Source organism: Rhinatrema bivittatum, unplaced genomic scaffold (genome assembly GCF_901001135.1).
Source record: "Rhinatrema bivittatum unplaced genomic scaffold, aRhiBiv1.1, whole genome shotgun sequence".
NCBI classification, from domain to species: Eukaryota; Metazoa; Chordata; class Amphibia; order Gymnophiona; family Rhinatrematidae; genus Rhinatrema; species Rhinatrema bivittatum.
Genome location: NW_021820743.1, coordinates 177,991 through 196,311, shown reverse-complemented (window position 1 = coordinate 196,311; position 18,321 = coordinate 177,991). Strand labels below are relative to the sequence as shown.

Below are 18,321 nucleotides of genomic sequence, written 5' to 3'. Positions count from 1 at the left end.
CCAGCATGTGTGTAAGAGAACATGCATGATTGAGACTATAAGTAAGAGAAAAAAGGCATGTGTGATAGAGAGATAGACTAATTAGGGAGGTGACTGGTGTGTGTGAGAGAAAGAGATTGATCAGGGAGGTGACTGGTGTGTGTGAAAGAGAGACACCAGTCAGGGAGGTGACTGGTGTGTGTGAAAGACAGACCAGTCAGGGAGGTGACTGGTATTTGTGAGAGAAAGAGATTGATCAGGGAGGTGACTGGTATGTGTGAGAGAAAGAGATTGGTTAGGGAGGTGACTGGTGTGTGAGAGAAAGAGATTGGTCAGGGAGGTGACTGGTATGTGTGAGAGAGAACAAGATTGGTCATGGAGGTGAATGGTGTGTGTGAGAGAAAGAGAGATTATCAAGGAGGTGAAGTGTGTGTGTGTGTGTGTGTGTGTGAGAGTGTGAGAGAGAGAAAGAGAGATTGGTCAGGGAAGTGACTGGATGGTATGTGTGTGAGAGAAAGAGATTGGTCAAGGAGGTGACTGGTGTGTATATATGAGAGAAAGAGCGATTGGTCAGGGAGGTGACTGGTGTGTGTGAGAGAAGGCGAGATTGGTCATGGATGTGAGTGTGTGTGAGAGAGAAAGAGAGATTGGTCAGGGAGGTGACTGGTGTGTGTGAGAGAAAGAGAGATTATCAAGGAGGTGAATAGTGTGTGTATGTGAGAGAAAGAGAGATTGGTCAGGGAACATAAGAACATAAGAACATAAGAAAATGCCATACTGGGTCAGACCAAGGGTCCATCAAGCCCAGCATCCTGTTTCCAACAGTGGCCAATCCAGGCCATAAGAACCTGGCAAGTACCCAAAAACTAAGTCTATTCCATGTAACCATTGCTAATGGCAGTGGCTATTCTCTAAGTGAACTTAATAGCAGGTAATGGACTTCTCCTCCAAGAACTTATCCAATCCTTTTTTAAACACAGCTATACTAACTGCACGAACCACATTCTCTGGCAACAAATTCCAGAGTTTAATTGTGCGTTGAGTAAAAAAGAACTTCCTCTGATTAGTTTTAAATGTGCCCCATGCTAACTTCAAGGAGTGTCCCCTAGTCTTTCTACTATCTGAAAGAGTAAATAACCGATTCACATCTACCCGTTCTAGACCTCTCATGATTTTAAACACCTCTATCATATCCCCCCTCAGTCGTCTCTTCTCCAAGCTGAAAAGTCCTAACCTCTTTAGTCTTTCCTCATAGGGGAGTTGTTCCATTCCCCTTATCATTTTGGTAGCCCTTCTCTGTACCTTCTCCATCGCAATTATATCTTTTTTGAGATGCGGCGACCAGAATTATACACAGTATTCAAGGTGCGGTCTCACCATGGAGCGATACAGAGGCATTATGACATTTTCCGTTTTATTCATCATTCCTTTTCTAATAATTCCCAACATTCTGTTTGCTTTTTTGACTGCCGCAGCACACTGAACCGACGATTTCAATGTGTTATCCACTATGACACCTAGATCTCTTTCTTGGGTTGTAGCACCTAATATGAAACCCAACATCGTGTAATTATAGCATGGGTTATTTTTCCCTATATGCATCACCTTGCACTTATCCACATTAAATTTCATCTGCCATTTGGATGCCCAATTTTCCAGTCTCACAAGGTCTTCCTGCAATTTATCACAATCTGCTTGTGATTTAACTACTCTGAACAATTTTGTGTCATCTGCAAATTTGATTATCTCACTCGTCGTATTTCTTTCCAGATCATTTATAAATATATTGAACAGTAAGGGTCCCAATACAGATCCCTGAGGCACTCCACTGTCCACTCCCTTCCACTGAGAAAATTGCCCATTTAATCCTACTCTCTGTTTCCTGTCTTTTAGCCAGTTTGCAATCCACGAAAGGACATCGCCGCCTATCCCATGACTTTTTACTTTTCCTAGAAGCCTCTCATGAGGAACTTTGTCAAACGCCTTCTGAAAATCCAAGTATACTATATCTACCGGTTCACCTTTATCCACATGTTTATTAACTCCTTCAAAAAAGTGAAGCAGATTTGTGAGGCAAGACTTGCCCTGGGTAAAGCCATGCTGACTTTGTTCCATTAAACCATGTCTTTCTATATGTTCTGTGATTTTGATGTTTAGAACACTTTCCACTATTTTTCCTGGCACTGAAGTCAGGCTAACTGGTCTGTAGTTTCCCGGATCGCCCCTGGAGCCCTTTTTAAATATTGGGGTTACATTTGCTATCCTCCAGTCTTCAGGTACAATGGATGATTTTAATGATAAGTTACAAATTTTTACTAATAGGTCTGAAATTTCATTTTTTAGTTCCTTCAGAACTCTGGGGTGTATACCATCCGGTCCAGGTGATTTACTACTCTTCAATTTGTCAATCAGGCCTACCACATCTTCTAGGTTCACCGTGATTTGATTCAGTCCATCTGAATCATTACCCATGAAAACCTTCTCCATTACGGGTACCTCCCCAACATCCTCTTCAGTAAACACCGAAGCAAAGAAATCATTTAATCTTTCCGCGATGGCCTTATCTTCTCTAAGTGCCCCTTTAACCCCTCGATCATCTAACGGTCCAACTGACTCCCTCACAGGCTTTCTGCTTCGGATATATTTTAAAAACTTTTTACTGTGAGTTTTTGCCTCTACAGCCAACTTCTTTTCAAATTCTCTCTTAGCCTGGCTTATCAATGTCTTACATTTAACTTGTCATCAAAAAACAAGGAAAAAAGAAGAACCAAAAAAATTTTTTATCACAAAATTGTGCTCAAAAATTTTTTTTGTAGAATAACACTGACCGTATCGGCAAGCCTGACGACACCCCTTGAATGATTTAACAGGGGTTGTCCGGACTTCTCGTCATTTACAGTCAACCTTTTTCAATTAAATTTTTACAATTTTTTCAATTATTTTTGTTTTTAAATAGTTTTTTATAAATGTTACTTAAAAAATGTTTTTTAAATCCAGGGCAATTGTATCCAGTTATCTCAATCCAGAGACACAATTGTTTCCATTTGACTCAGTCCAAAAAATTATTTTCAAAGCCAAGGAATGTGATTTTCAATAAACAAAGGACAAGAATATTTGTTAAATAACCTCTCGACACCCGGCCGATGTTTCGCTACTGCTTCATCAGGAGCGTGACATTATTTACTTCCAATATCTCCCGTCGATACTCTATACAAGGAGCATATGAAAATCTTGCTTGTCCAAGCGTGGTGTCTCCCGTCAGATTTATTTCATCGGGAGCTTACCCAGCCTATATCCGCTCAACATTTTAAAAGCGGTCTCATTTTTCAGGGTTGTCGCTTCTCATTATTGCCCGGAGAAATCCTATAGTAAAACATACATACATGTTCTTTAAATATGTGTAATTATATAACTTGTTCCTAGTTACTTAACTTAAACTCGTGAGCACTGCCAAACCTTCATTGTGGACGTGTATCGTCTCAACTGGCTTCCGGAAATGCAGGAAACAGCAACCGCTTGAACGCGTGGTGAACGCTTAAATAGAGAATATAAGCCAATCATAATCAAGCAAGGGCAGTCAATCAATTGAACAACGTAAATATTGTAATTTATCAGCTTCACAATTTCAGGCTCTTCAGGCACTAAAAGACAATCCTGAATTAATTATAAAACCCGCCGACAAAGGTGGAAAAATAGTATTGATGGACAGAGTACAATATACAAAAGAGGTTGATCGCCAACTACAAGATCAAAAGGCATATCGTCTATTACCACAAGATCCCACCAAAGAAATATCAGAAGAGATTAAATGACTTGTTGAGGAAGGAGAGAAAAAAGGTTTTTTGACCACCAAAGAAGCACGTTTTTTGATGAAGAAACATCCGGTAGTACCTGTACTATACTTATTACCCAAGATACATAAAAGATTAGTTGATCCACCAGGGAGACCGATTGTGTCAAGTAGAGGGTCTCTCCTTGAACCATTATCTAGATTCGTGGACCACTTTTTGGCACCATGTGTGCCTACATTACCTTCATATATCAGAGACTCGCAGCAAATGATCATGTTTCTGGAAAATTTACATTGTGACACCAGAAATTTAGCCCTGGCTACCTTGGATGTGGAATCCCTTTATACTGTGATTCCACAACAAGAGATGATAAATTAGGGATGTGAATCGTGTCCTCGATCGTCTTAACGATCGATTTCGGCTGGGAGGGGGAGGGAATCGTATTGTTGCCGTTTGGGGGGGTAAAATATCGTGAAAAATCGTGAAAAATCGAAAAAAACGTAAAATCGCAAAACCGGCACATTAAAACCCCCTAAAACCCACCCCCGACCCTTTAAATTAAATCCCCCACCCTCCCGAACCCCCCCCCCAAATGACTTAAATGACCTGCGGGTCCAGCGGCGGTCCGGAACGGCAGTGGTCCGGAACGGGCTCCTGCTACTGAATCTTGTTGTCTTCAGCCGGCGCCATTTTCCAAAATGGCACCGAAAAATGGCGGCAGCCATAGACGAACATGATTGGACGGCAGGAGGTCCTTCCGGACCCCCGCTGGACTTTTGGCAAGTCTTGTGGGGGTCAGGAGGCCCCCCCCAAGCTGGCCAAAAGTTCCTGGAGGTCCAGCGGGGGTCAGGGAGCGATTTCCCGCCGCGAATCGTTTTCATACGGAAAATGGCGCCGGCAGGAGATCGACTGCAGGAGGTCGTTCAGCGAGGCGCCGGAACCCTCGCTGAACGACCTCCTGCAGTCGATCTCCTGCCGGTGCCATTTTCCGTACGAAAACGATTCGCGGCGGGAAATCGCTCCCTAACCCCCGCTGGACCTCCAGGAACTTTTGGCCAGCTTGGGGGGGGCCTCCTGACCCCCACAAGACTTGCCAAAAGTCCAGCGGGGGTCCGGAAGGACCTCCTGCCGTCCAATCGTGTTCGTCTATGGCCGCCGACATTTTTCGGCGCCATTTTGGAAAATGGCGCCGGCTGAAGACAACAAGATTCAGTAGCAGGAGCCCGTTCCGGACCGCTGCCGTTCCGGACCGCCGCTGGACCCGCAGGTTATTTAAGTCATTGGGGGGGGGGTTCGGGAGGGTGGGGGATTTAATTTAAAGGGTCGGGGGTGGGTTTTAGGGGGTTTTAGTGTGCCGGCTCACGATTCTAACGATTTATAACGATAAATCGTTAGAATCTCTATTGTATTGTGTTCCATAACGGTTTAAGACGATATTAAAATTATCGGACGATAATTTTAATCGTCCTAAAACGATTCACATCCCTATGATAAATATCGCTCAATCTTATTTTGAGAGCAGACCTCGACCCCAACGCATACCATCTGATTTTTTAACATCCATTTTGGAAATTTGTTTAACAAAAAATTTTTTTGCGTATGAACAGAAGTATTATCAGCAAATCTGTGGAACAGCAATGGGGGCCTCTATGGCCCCCGATCTTGCAAACTTATATATGGGGATCTTTGAACAAAAATGGATCGCTGCTTCTCAACCATTCTCTATACATATCGTCACTTGGAAACGATACATTGACGATATTTTTATTTTATGGCAGGGCACACATGTTCAATTTCTTGAATTTGTTCAATGGTTGAATAATTGTAATTCAAATCTACATTTCACAGCTGTTTTTGATTTTGAAACTATAAATTTTTTGGACATTTCAATACACAAAATACCGGATGGTTTTCAGACATCAGTGTATCGTAAACCTGTAAGTAGTAACACCTTTTTACATTTCTCTAGCTCGCATCCTCGAGGGCTAAAAGAAAATTTACCAACTAGTCAGTTTTTAAGGATACGGAGATTGTGCTCTACTAAAACTGATTATCAGCAACAAGCAAAAGATCTGAGTGGACGTTTTTTAGAAAGGGGATATCCACCATCTTGCATTAAAAGAGCTTTTAAAAGAGCTGAAAATGCACACAGAGAATGGCTTTTTTTGCCATCACATCAAGATCAACACATGGAAAACATTCTGACATGTGTGATTCCCTTCACTCCTATGGCATCTATGGTAAAAGAGACAATTTTTCAAAATTGGCACATTCTTCAGAATTATACTGAATTTTGTGATCGTCCAAGGTTTACCTACACTAAAGGATCTAGTTTGCGAGACCAACTGGTTCACTCTGATTCATCGCCCCCACAGTTGAATCACAATTCGGGAAGACATCAACCCTGTGGAAAATGCTCCGTATGCAATGTAATGATGGACACTACACAGGTATTATTACAAAATCCATCATTAACCATTTCGTTACGACAAGACACCAATTGTACATCTATGGGCGTCGTTTATATTATCATTTGCCCATGTCAAATGATATATGTGGGGAAAACTATACGACAACTGAGAGTGAGACTGATTGAACATCGTTCCAGTATAAATACGCAACGAATAAGTGCTCCCTTAGTCCCTCATTGTTTAACTAAACAACACACATTTGAAGAACTAAGAGTGTGTGTAATACAGCAAATTTTGCCTCATTGGCGCGGAGGCGATCTTAACAAGAAACTAATGCAGGCAGAGCAGAAATGGATCAATCTTCTTGATACACTACAACCCAACGGACTGAATGGGGAACAAGAATTGAATGTTTTCCTTTGAGCTGTGGTTCACAGCTGATCGTTCAATGATGTCATTGCTGCCTTTTGATTGACTGCCCTTGCTTGATTATGATTGGCTTATATTCTCTATTTAAGCGTTCACCACGCGTTCAAGCGGTTGCTGTTTCCTGCATTTCCGGAAGCCAGTTGAGACGATACACGTCCACAATGAAGGTTTGGCAGTGCTCACGAGTTTAAGTTAAGTAACTAGGAACAAGTTATATAATTACACATATTTAAAGAACATGTATGTATGTTTTACTATAGGATTTCTCCGGGCAATAATGAGAAGCGACAACCCTGAAAAATGAGACCGCTTTTAAAATGTTGAGCGGATATAGGCTGGGTAAGCTCCCGATGAAATAAATCTGACGGGAGACACCACGCTTGGACAAGCAAGATTTTCATATGCTCCTTGTATAGAGTAATGACGGGAGATATTGGAAGTAAATAATGTCACGCTCCTGATGAAGCAGTAGCGAAACATCGGCCGGGTGTCGAGAGGTTATTTAACAAATATTCTTGTCCTTTGTTTATTGAAAATCACATTCCTTGGCTTTGAAAATAATTTTTTGGACTGAGTCAAATGGAAACAATTGTGTCTCTGGATTGAGATAACTGGATACAATTGCCCTGGATTTAAAAAACATTTTTTAAGTAACATTTATAAAAAACTATTTAAAAACAAAAATAATTGAAAAAATTGTAAAAATTTAATTGAAAAAGGTTGACTGTAAATGACGAGAAGTCCGGACAACCCCTGTTAAATCATTCAAGGGGTGTCGTCAGGCTTGCCGATACGGTCAGTCTTATTCTACAAAAAAAATTTTTGAGCACAATTTTGTGATAAAAAATTTTTTTGGTTCTTCTTTTTTCCTTGTTTTTTGATGATTAATTGAATGGAAAATTATTAGCTCTTTTTTTGCATATTTTTTACATTTAACTTGCCAATGTTTATGCTTTATCCTATTTTCTTCTGTTGGATCCTTCTTCCAATTTTTGAATGAAGATCTTTTGGCTAAAATAGCTTCTTTCACCTCCCCTTTTAACCATGCTGGTAATCGTTTTGCCTTCTTTCCACCTTTCTTAATGTGTGGAATACATCTGGACTGTGCTTCTAGAATGGTATTTTTTAACAATGACCACGCCTCTTGGACATTTTTTACTTTTGTAGCTGCTCCTTTCAGTTTTTCTCATTTTATCAAAGTTTCCCTTTTGAAAGTTTAGCACGAGAGCCTTGGATTTGCACACTGTTCCTTTTCCAGTCATTAAATCAAATTTGATCATATTATGATCACTATTGCCAAGCGGCCCCACCACCGTTACCTCTCTCACCAAGTCCTGTGCTCCACTGAGAATTAGATCTAAAATTGCTCCCTCTCTCGTCGGTTCCTGAACCAATTGCTCCATAAAGTTATCATTTATTCCATCCAGGAACGTTATCTCTCTAGCGTGACCCGATGATACATTTACCCAGTCTAAATTGGGGTAATTGAAGTGTAAATCAAAACAGTGCAGATTATAGAATTTTGTGTCCTGATCAAAGGAGGATTCCAAACGTTTTATGTGAAGACAACTTATAATTTTTATTGCGGCAACTCCACTGCATAATATTATCACGGCAAATAATTTTCAAGGTGCCCCAACACGGTCCCGTGTTTCGCCGGTGGCTGCATCGGGGGGACCAACAAGGAATTCATTTAATCTGTAATTCAAAAATGGTTAAAAATCAGGACAATAACAATGGACTAAAGCCGATGTGCAACTTAAAACAGTAAACAATGAACATACCTTGGTACGAAATATTCAAAAAGTGGCAGGGAGTGCGTTTTCCCTCAGTACGACCAGGTATTTTAAAGCAGAATTTAGGCGCCAAACTACAGGTGAGATGATCACCTTTCTCGAGGGAGCCAATCGGCGGTTCCCAAGATGCTCAGCACCCCGCAGGTACACAGACGGGCAACAAATGACAGTCTAATCAGTGAACAGAACTACGTGAACAAGTGCCATTCAATCTCGCGATTCAAACCTTTGGGGAAGACTGTGTCCAAAGTAAAAATCCATTTTTGCTCTTGTCTGCCCAAATGTTCTAAATAATTACCCCCCCGGAATGGCTTTGGAACTACCTCAATGACAGCGAACCATAAGTCAGCGATATTGTGAGACAAACTTATCCAGTGAGAGACCAAGGGTTCTTGGTCACGAGATGTATGGATATTTGAACAATGTTCAAAAATTCTGGTTTTAATTTTCCGGGAGGTTTTGCCAACGTATAACATGGGGGCAGGGACATTTGATCACGTAAATGACACCTGTGACGTACAATCAGAATTAGATTTTAAATAAAAAAATTTTTGAGTGATAGGATGTTGAATAAATGAAAGGGACTCCGTATGGTGGCAAGCAGTACAATGACCACACGGCTGATGTAAGCATTCTCCAGAAGGGGTCCTGATTTTTAACCATTTTTGAATTACAGATTAAATGAATTCCTTGTTGGTCCCCCCGATGCAGCCACCGGTGAAACACGGGACCGTGTTGGGGCACCTTGAAAATTATTTGCCGTGATAATATTATGCAGTGGAGTTGCCGCAATAAAAATTATAAGTTGTCTTCACATAAAACGTTTGGAATCCTCCTTTTATCAGGACACAAAATTCTATAATCTGCACTGTTTTGATTTGGATTTCTCTGTAGTGCAGAACCCTGCTTCTGGTTTCTTGGTAATTGAAGTCTCCCATTATTACTGCACTACCAATTTGGTTAGCTTCCCTAATTTCTCTTAGCATTTCACTGTCCATCTCACCATCTTGACCAGGTGGACGGTAGTATACCCCTATCACTGTAGTCTTCCCTGACACACAAGGGATTTCTACCCATAAAGATTCAATTTTGTATTTAGTCTCATGCAGGATGTTTATCCTGTTGGACTCTATGCCATCCCGGACATAAAGCGCCACACCTCCTCCCGACTGCTCCTCTCTGTCATTGCGATATAATTTGTATCTCCGATGCGACCCCTTCTGGAGAATGCTTACATCAGCCGTGTGGTCATTGTACTGCTTGCCACCATACGGAGTCCCTTTCATTTATTCAACATCCTATCACTCAAAAATTTTTTTATTTAAAATCTAATTCTGATTGTACGTCACAGGGTGTCATTTACGTGATCAAATGTCCCTGCCCCATGTTATACGTTGGCAAAACCTCCCGGAAAATTAAAACCAGAATTTTTGAACATTGTTCAAATATCCGTACATCTCGTGACCAAGAACCCCTGGTCTCTCACTGGATAAGTTTGTCTCATAATATCGCTGACTTATGGTTCGCTGTCATTGAGGTAGTTCCCAAGCCATTCCGGGGGGGTAATTATTTAGAACATTTGGGCAGACAAGAGCAAAAATGGATTTTTACTTTGGACACAGTCTTCCCCAAAGGTTTGAATCGCGAGATTGAATGGCACTTGTTCACGTAGTTCTGTTCACTGATTAGACTGTCATTTGTTGCCCGTCTGTGTACCTGTGGGGTGCTGAGCATCTTGGGAACCGCCGATTGGCTCCCTCGAGAAAGGTGATCATCTCACCTGTAGTTTGGCGCCTAAATTCTGCTTTAAAATACCTGGTCGTACTGAGGGAAAACGCACTCCCTGCCACTTTTTGAATATTTCGTACCAAGGTATGTTCATTGTTTACTGTTTTAAGTTGCACATCGGCTTTAGTCCATTGTTATTGTCCTGATTTTTAACCATTTTTGAATTACAGATTAAATGAATTCCTTGTTGGTCCCCCCGATGCAGCCACCGGTGAAACACGGGACCGTATTGGGGCACCTTGAAAATTATTTGCCGTGATAATATTATGCAGTGGAGTTGCCGCAATAAAAATTATAAGTTGTCTTCACATAAAACGTTTGGAATCCTCCTTTGATCAGGACACAAAATTCTATAATCTGCACTGTTTTGATTTGGATTTCTCTGTAGTGCAGAACCCTGCTTCTGGTTTCTTGGTAATTGAAGTCTCCCATTATTACTGCACTACCAATTTGGTTAGCTTCCCTAATTTCTCTTAGCATTTCACTGTCCGTCTCACCATCTTGACCAGGTGGATGGTAGTATACCCCTATCACTGTAGTCTTCCCTGACACACAAGGGATTTCTACCCATAAAGATTCAATTTTGTATTTAGTCTCATGCAGGATGTTTATCCTGTTGGACTCTATGCCATCCCGGACATAAAGCGCCACACCTCCTCCCGACTGCTCCTCTCTGTCATTGCGATATAATTTGTACCCCGGTATAGCACTGTCCCATTGGTTATCCTCTTTCCACCATGTCTCTGAGATGCCAATTAAGTCTATGTCATCATTCACTGCTATACATTCTAATTCTCCCTTCTTACTTCTTAGACTTCTGGCATTAGCATACAAACATTTCAAAGTTTGTTTTTTGTTTGTATTTTTATTCTGCTTTTTAATTGATAGGGATAAGTTAGAATTTTTTAGCTCAGGTGAGTTTTTTGTTACAGGCACTTGGACTACTTTTCTAATTATTGGAACCTCACTGTCGGGATGCTCTAATTCTAATGCATCATTAGTATCCTTTAAAGATACATCTCTCCGAACCATGCACTGCTGAGCGACTGTCGGCTTTCCCCTTTGTTCTAGTTTAAAAGCTGGCTATGCATTGAAAGTGAAGTATCAGTCTTGCTCCCCTGCTGTTAAAGCAGAGAGCTATGCTGGATATGCATTGAAAGTGAAGTATCAGGTAATTTTGGTTTGGGGTAGTAACTGCCGTAACAAGCAAGCTACTCCCCTGCTTTTATGTGGTTGCAAATCCTTTTTTCCACATTTCCTCTTGCCATTGAAGCATAGAGCAATGTTGGAGCCGCATTATTGAATAAGGATATTCATCTCCAGGTAGTTCAGAGTAATTAAGAGTAGTTAAATCACAAGCAGATTGTGATAAATTGCAGGAAGACCTTGTGAGACTGGAAAATTGGGCATCCAAATGGCAGATGAAATTTAATGTGGATAAGTGCAAGGTGATGCATATAGGGAAAAATAACCCATGCTATAATTACACAATGTTGGGTTCCATATTAGGTGCTACAACCCAAGAAAGAGATCTAGGCGTCATAGTGGATAACACATTGAAATTGTCGGTTCAGTGTGCTGCGGCAGTCAAAAAAGCAAACAGAATGTTGGGAATTATTAGAAAAGGAATGATGAATAAAACGGAAAATGTCATAATGCCTCTGTATCGCTCCATGGTGAGACCGCACCTTGAATACTGTGTACAATTCTGGTCGCCGCATCTCAAAAAAGATATAATTGCGATGGAGAAGGTACAGAGAAGGGCTACCAAAATGATAAGGGGAATGGAACAACTCCCCTATGAGGAAAAGACTAAAGAGGTTAGGACTTTTCAGCTTGGAGAAGAGACGACTGAGGGGGGATATGATAGAGATGTTTAAAATCATGAGAGGTCTAGAACGGGTAGATGTGAATCGGTTATTTACTCTTTCGGATAGTAGAAAGACTAGGGGGCACTCCATGAAGTTAGTATGGGGCACATTTAAAACTAATCGGAGAAAGTTCTTTTTTACTCAACCACAATTAAACTCTGGAATTTGTTGCCAGAGGATGTGGTTAGTGCAGTTAGTATAGCTGTGTTTAAAAAAGGATTGGATAAGTTCTTGGAGGAGAAGTCCATTACCTGCTATTAAGTTCACTTAGAGAATTGCCACTGCCATTAGCAATGGTAACATGGAATAGACTTAGGGGCGGATTTTAAATGCCCTGTGCGCGTAAATCTGGCCGGATTTCCACGCGCAGGGCCCTCGCGCGCCGGTGCGCCTATTTTGCATAGGCCGCCGGTGCGCGCAGAGCCCCGGGAACGCGCATAAGTCTCGGGGTTTTTTTAAAGGGGCGGGGGGGCGTGTCGGGGGCATGGCAGAATGATGCGGCGTTTCGGGGGCGTGACGTGGCGTTTTGGGGGCGGCGACGCGGGCGTGGTTTCGGCCCGGGGGCATTCCGGGGGCGTGTCCGCGGCCTCCGGTCCAGCCCCCGGGACCAGAACACGGAGTGGGGCAGCTGGCTGGTGCGCGCAGATTTACATCTGCTTTTAGCTGAAACAAAGGTAAGGGGGGGGTTTAGATAGGGCCGCTCCAAAATCGGAGCGGCCTCGGAGGGAACAGGCAGCGCGCGCTACGCGCGTATCTTATAAAATCCAGCATACTTTTGTTTGCGCCTGGTGCGCGAACAAAAGTACTTGATCGCGCAATTTTTTTAAATCTACCCTTTAGTTTTTGGGTACTTGCCAGTTTCTTATGGCCTGGATTGGCCACTTTTGGAAACAGGATGCTGGGCTTGATGGACCCTTGGTCTGATCCAGTATGGCAAGTTCTTATGTTCTTATGTTCTTGCATTTAAAACTAATCGGAGAAAGTTCTTTTTTACTCAACGCACAATTAAACTCTGGAATTTGTTGCCAGAGGATGTGGTTAGTGCAGTTAGTATAGCTGTGTTTAAAAAAGGATTGGATATGTTCTGGTAGGAGAAGTCCATTACCTGCTATTAATTAAGTTGGCTTAGATAATAACCACCGCTATTATTAGCAACGGTAACATGGAATAGACTTAGTTTTTGGATACTTGCCAGGTTCTTATGGCCTGGATTAGCCACTGTTGGAAACAGGATGCTGGGCTTGATGGACCCTTGGTCTGACCCAGTATGGCATGTTCTTATGTTCCCTCAAGCCACCCCCATGCCTCTTCTCTTCATTCACGTCCTCTAGACTTTATGGATCCACAGTGTTTATCCCACGCCCCTTTGAAATCCTTCACAGTTTTGGTCTTCACTTCCTCCGGAAGGGCATTCCAGGCATCCACCACCCTCTCCGGAAGAAATACTTCCCGACATTGGTTCTGAATCTTCCTCCCTGGAGTTTTAAATCGTGACCCCTGGTTCTGCTGATTTTTTTTGCAACAGAAAAGGTTTGTCGTTGTCTTTGGATCATTAAAACCTTTCAAGTCTCTGAAAGTCTGTATCATATCACCCCTATACATTCCATACCTTTACACAGCCTTTCAGAGAGGGTCAGGAGGTCCTTGCTCCTGGAGTCATGGGGTCTCCTGAAGACAGCTGGTCTTACTCTCTTATGCTCCCCAGCTGGTCCCTGCCCTGCAGGGTCCCGGCCACAGACCTCTTTTCCTCTGTGGGATTTAAGTTGCACCAGGTATTTAACTTAGTCCAGCACATTCAAAAGGGGGAAAAGAGGGTCACTGTGTTGAACCCCCCTTGACTGTTATCAGTCTTGAGGATCTTGCTATTCTTCATTCAGTTACCAGGCTTCGGTGCTATAGAATATTTTGCCTCTTAACATTCATCACAGTTTAAATTACTTGAAATTCAAGAAATTGTTGAAAACATGGATGTTTAGCCAGGGCTTTGATAATTAATGAAATGCTAGACTTGAGGTTCTGGAGTTATCCATAAAGGCTACTTGTGTATAATATAATTATCTCCCAAATACATTGTTGGTACTGGTAAGTTTATTGTTAGGAATGAAGATGAATTTTAAAACTGGCACCCAGGCGCACATTGTGCGTGAGGGCGGCCATTTTATAACGTACACAGGCATATGTGCATGTGTTATAAAACAGGCTGACTGTGCATACCCATCACTTTATAAAAACTTCCCAGATGTGCTCACGCCAAGAGATACATGAATATCTCAACAGCTTTTAAATCTGCTCGAGCCCGACATATTTGTGCATCCCCTAACTGATGCACACTCTGGGCTTATGGATCCAATAAGAGAAAGTAACAGTCTTACCCTAAATGTAGACTGGATTCCGCTTCCCCTACCTAACCCCCCCTAACCTTTATTCCATACGTTGCCCCTGCCTCTGGGCAGGCATAGGTTGCACGCACCGGCCGAGTGCTGGCACGTGATCCCCTGGTACGGCCACTGTGCCGGAGGCCTCTGTCCCGCCCCCGTACCTCCCCTTTCACAAAGCCCTGGGACATACGCGCGTTCTGGGGCTTGCACGCGTTGCCAGACCTATGCAAAATAGGGTCGGCGTGCGTACCCCCCTACACATGTTAATCCAGCTGGATTTACACGCGTAGAGCTTGTAACATCTGCCCCTTAGTTTTTGGGTACTTGCCAGGTTCTTATGGCCTGGTTTGGCCTCTGTTGGAAACAGGATGCTGGGCTTGATGGACCCTTGGTCTGACCCAGCATGGCATGTTCTTATGTTCTTATGTTCTTAGTACAGAAACGAGTGTCAAACCACTTGATTGGACATTTGTTTTTCTTCTGAAGAATCATAGTGTCTTGTGTGGTCGCTGCAGAACAGCAGCACAGAAAGAAAAACATGGTAACACGCACAGGAAGGAAGCTCACACCAGCACCTGAGCCAAGAGAGTCAACCTTCCCTCCCTTACCCCCCACCTTCGAAAGTGCAGCTGGGGTAAATAAGCCTGTGGAGACAGCCCCAGAAATAAATTATTTTGTGTGCCTTTGAAAATAACCAAATCCATGAAAAAGACTATTATGAGTATTTTTTTTAAATGGACCCCAAAATCAGTCAAATCATCTAAAAAAATAAAACCTAAAACACAAAAATAAATAAAATTATGGTGAAAAACAGCACTTGGTGCAGTATGCATGAAAGCTGTGAAGGCAAGTGATTAAGAGGATAATTTTCAAAATATTTCTGCACAGAAAACAGTCCTTTAGGCACAGAAGTAGCCTTTTACAAAATGAATTGTATTACTTTAAAACTTTTTGATAACTGACTCCTCATTTCCATAGGAATCGCCCAAGGTGGTGAACAAAAAAATGCATATTTTACATAAAATAATAAACAAAATGGTTATCTGCTATTACATTTCATGGACCCAAATTATACTGTCCAAGTTTCTCATAGCCCAACCTTAGAACTCGCTTATCTTTCCCATGAATAACACAGATATATTTGTTATGCATTAAAGCAAAATCAATCTGTCCTATACATTAGATAAAAGCCAAGTAGGGTAAACTTATGTGCAATGAGGGATGTGCATTCCTTTCATCCGTTTCATATTACATGCTTGTATAGGAAAAGTATGAAACGGATGAAACAAATGCACATCCCTAGCAAATGTCATGTTCAAGCAGACGTTTGTCTGCACTGAGAGGAGTTGTTCCTGAGGGTAGAGATGGGAAGAGGTTTTATTTATGAAGATACTTTATAAAATTTGATCATATATGTGTACATTTTCAGAAATGCTGTGTGCACCAAATAAAAGTTGTAACTTGTGTGGGATAGCTTCATTGGGTTAAGTTTCAAAGAGGATTTATACATTTATTTATTTATTTATTTATTTAGCATTTTTATATACCGACGTTCTCGATACAAATATCAAATCAGGTCGGTTTACATAAAACAAAACAATCGCGGTGAGGCGTTACAATAAATGGAGTTTCAGAACATGAGAATAAATATTAAATAAACAACAGTGACTCATCAAATGACGAGAATCTATATAGTAAATAACATGTAATAAAACAGATAATGGTGTAAATAACTAACTTGAAATAAAATAAATAATAAATAGAATAGTATAAAATATATATGTAAAGACAACAGTAACTCGTTATGATACGTGAAACATGTAGAGAATAACTAAGAATAAATGATGTGTTAATTTGGGATATACAGGTATCAGGGACCAATGTTTATGTGCCTGGTTATGAGTAATGCATGGGCTAAAGAATTAATGCATCCACAAGTGGAACAATCAAACAGGTGGGCTGTCAAATAACGTGGATTCATGTGGAGATAACTAAAAATAAATGATGAGCTGAACAGTGACCAATGTTCATGTGTTTACATGAACATTCACTTTGAAAATTGGTGTAAGTCAGATGTGATGTTTGAAAATTACTCTTCCTAAGCGCTAATGCTTCTTTGAGTTTTCATGGCTGTCAGTTCTTGTTTTTGCTGTGCATGCCGCTGCTTTTTGCTACACCCCGAAGCTGGCACTTTGTGTTGATGCACCATTTTCACCCTCACCCAGTGGTGCCTGCCCTGCTTCTGTAATGTTAAAATTGAAAAAGTGGAAGATGTGAAGTATTGTAAGTAAATGACTTTTCTCTCTAGATCAGCCATGGATCCATGCTGCCTGCTTTGAGTGATAAGCTGCAGTTTCCATCCTTCCTACGTACAGTACAGAGTTCTGAATCCCAGTATACTGCCCTCGCCCAGTTACTTAAGTATTTTGACTGGACGTGGGTAGCAATAATAGTAAGAGATGATGAAGCTGGATTGCAGGGGAGGCCAACTTATTAAAGCTGGAGTTGAGAGAGGAGGAGGATGTGTTGCTTTCATGGAAAAAATTCATGTGAGTTACTCTAAGAAAAGGTTCTCAGAGTTATTCAAACAATCCAGAAACATTCTGTGAATGTGATTGTTCTACACAGTAATGAAATGCACGCAAAAATATTACTGGAAACCTTCTCCGATTATAACATAACAGGAAAAATCCTCATATTTTCTGCATCTTTCAAACTTAATCCAGGATACTTCACAGAAAAGACCCACAAGTTATTCAATGGCTCCATAGGACTCTCTCTCCATGCAGGAGATTTGCCAGGATTCATGGAGTTCCTCCATAAACTCCACCCCTCCACCTCTCCTGATGATATTTTTATTAAAATATTCTGGGAAAAAGCATTCCACTGCAAAATGGCCAAAGAGCAATGGAAGTGAATTTATTGTCCACTGCAAAAGAGGAGGAATCATTGGTACATTGCTCAGGGGAAGAGGACTTGGAGGGGACTGGTTTGCATCAGTATTTGAATTGAATGATCTGAGCTATAGCTATCACAGTTATCTTGCAGTCTACGCTTTTGCCCATGCATTAAATGCACTGATAACGTGCAAACCTGGGCAAGGACCTTTCATTAATGCAAACTTGTGCCAACAGCACTCATTTCCAGCCATGGCAGGTAATTAACTAAAGAATTTCTTATGTCCTAATTTTGAAAAATTAACTAAAATAAATACAAAGCATTTTAACCTTGACTTTTTTAGCTAATTATTTCTCTGAATGGTTTTTTTCCTTGTTTGTGCCCAACAGAAAAGTGTTGTTTATTAAATAAATGCCAAATGTATGAGGCAGAGATATGATTGTAACTGAAATACTTCAAGTGAATAATTTTATAGCAGCCTGTTTAGGGATAAACTCTAAAGGTACTTTCTATTCATAGACTTTAGCCTGAATTTGTATGTATATAAGTCCTCTTTGAAATCTGTAGCTTCTCCCAGCATGTGCACACACAAATGCACAGAAAGCTCCACCTTCTCCCAAGCAGGGAAAGCTTTCTGCTGTCCCCCAGGAACCAGTGTGGGTAAAAGTGAGCATGGAATGGGTTACACACACCACTTATGTACATAAAACATACTTTTTCCATTGCAAGTTACTTTGAAAATCCAGCCAATATCAGGAGGAATATTGCACAAGAGGGAAACTTTTCTCAGTGGAAAAGAAGTTGTGGAAAAAGAGGTCATGATATGAGGCTGAAAGGGGAAAGGCTCAGGAGTAGCATTAGAAAATCTTACTAGATAAACGAAGCTTGACCGACGTGCCGCAAATGCGCAGTAGAGACCAGCTCTACCGCGCATGTGCGGGCGAGCACGTCGGTCTGAGCCAGCGTCAGAAAGAAAAAAA

The 18,321-nt window shown here is 41.5% G+C and overlaps 1 protein-coding gene across 1 annotated transcript in view; it reads left to right on the top strand.

The window, feature by feature from the left end:
• Positions 1-18,321, top strand: part of LOC115082065 (extracellular calcium-sensing receptor-like) — a gene marked incomplete at its 5' end in the record, with an annotated part of 62,040 nt that overhangs the window by 28,823 nt on the left and 14,896 nt on the right. Inside the window, one exon of the mRNA XM_029586326.1 lies at positions 14,930-14,984. Within this exon, the coding sequence (XP_029442186.1) occupies positions 14,930-14,984 (55 nt within the window). The remainder of the gene's footprint in view (positions 1-14,929; positions 14,985-18,321) is intronic.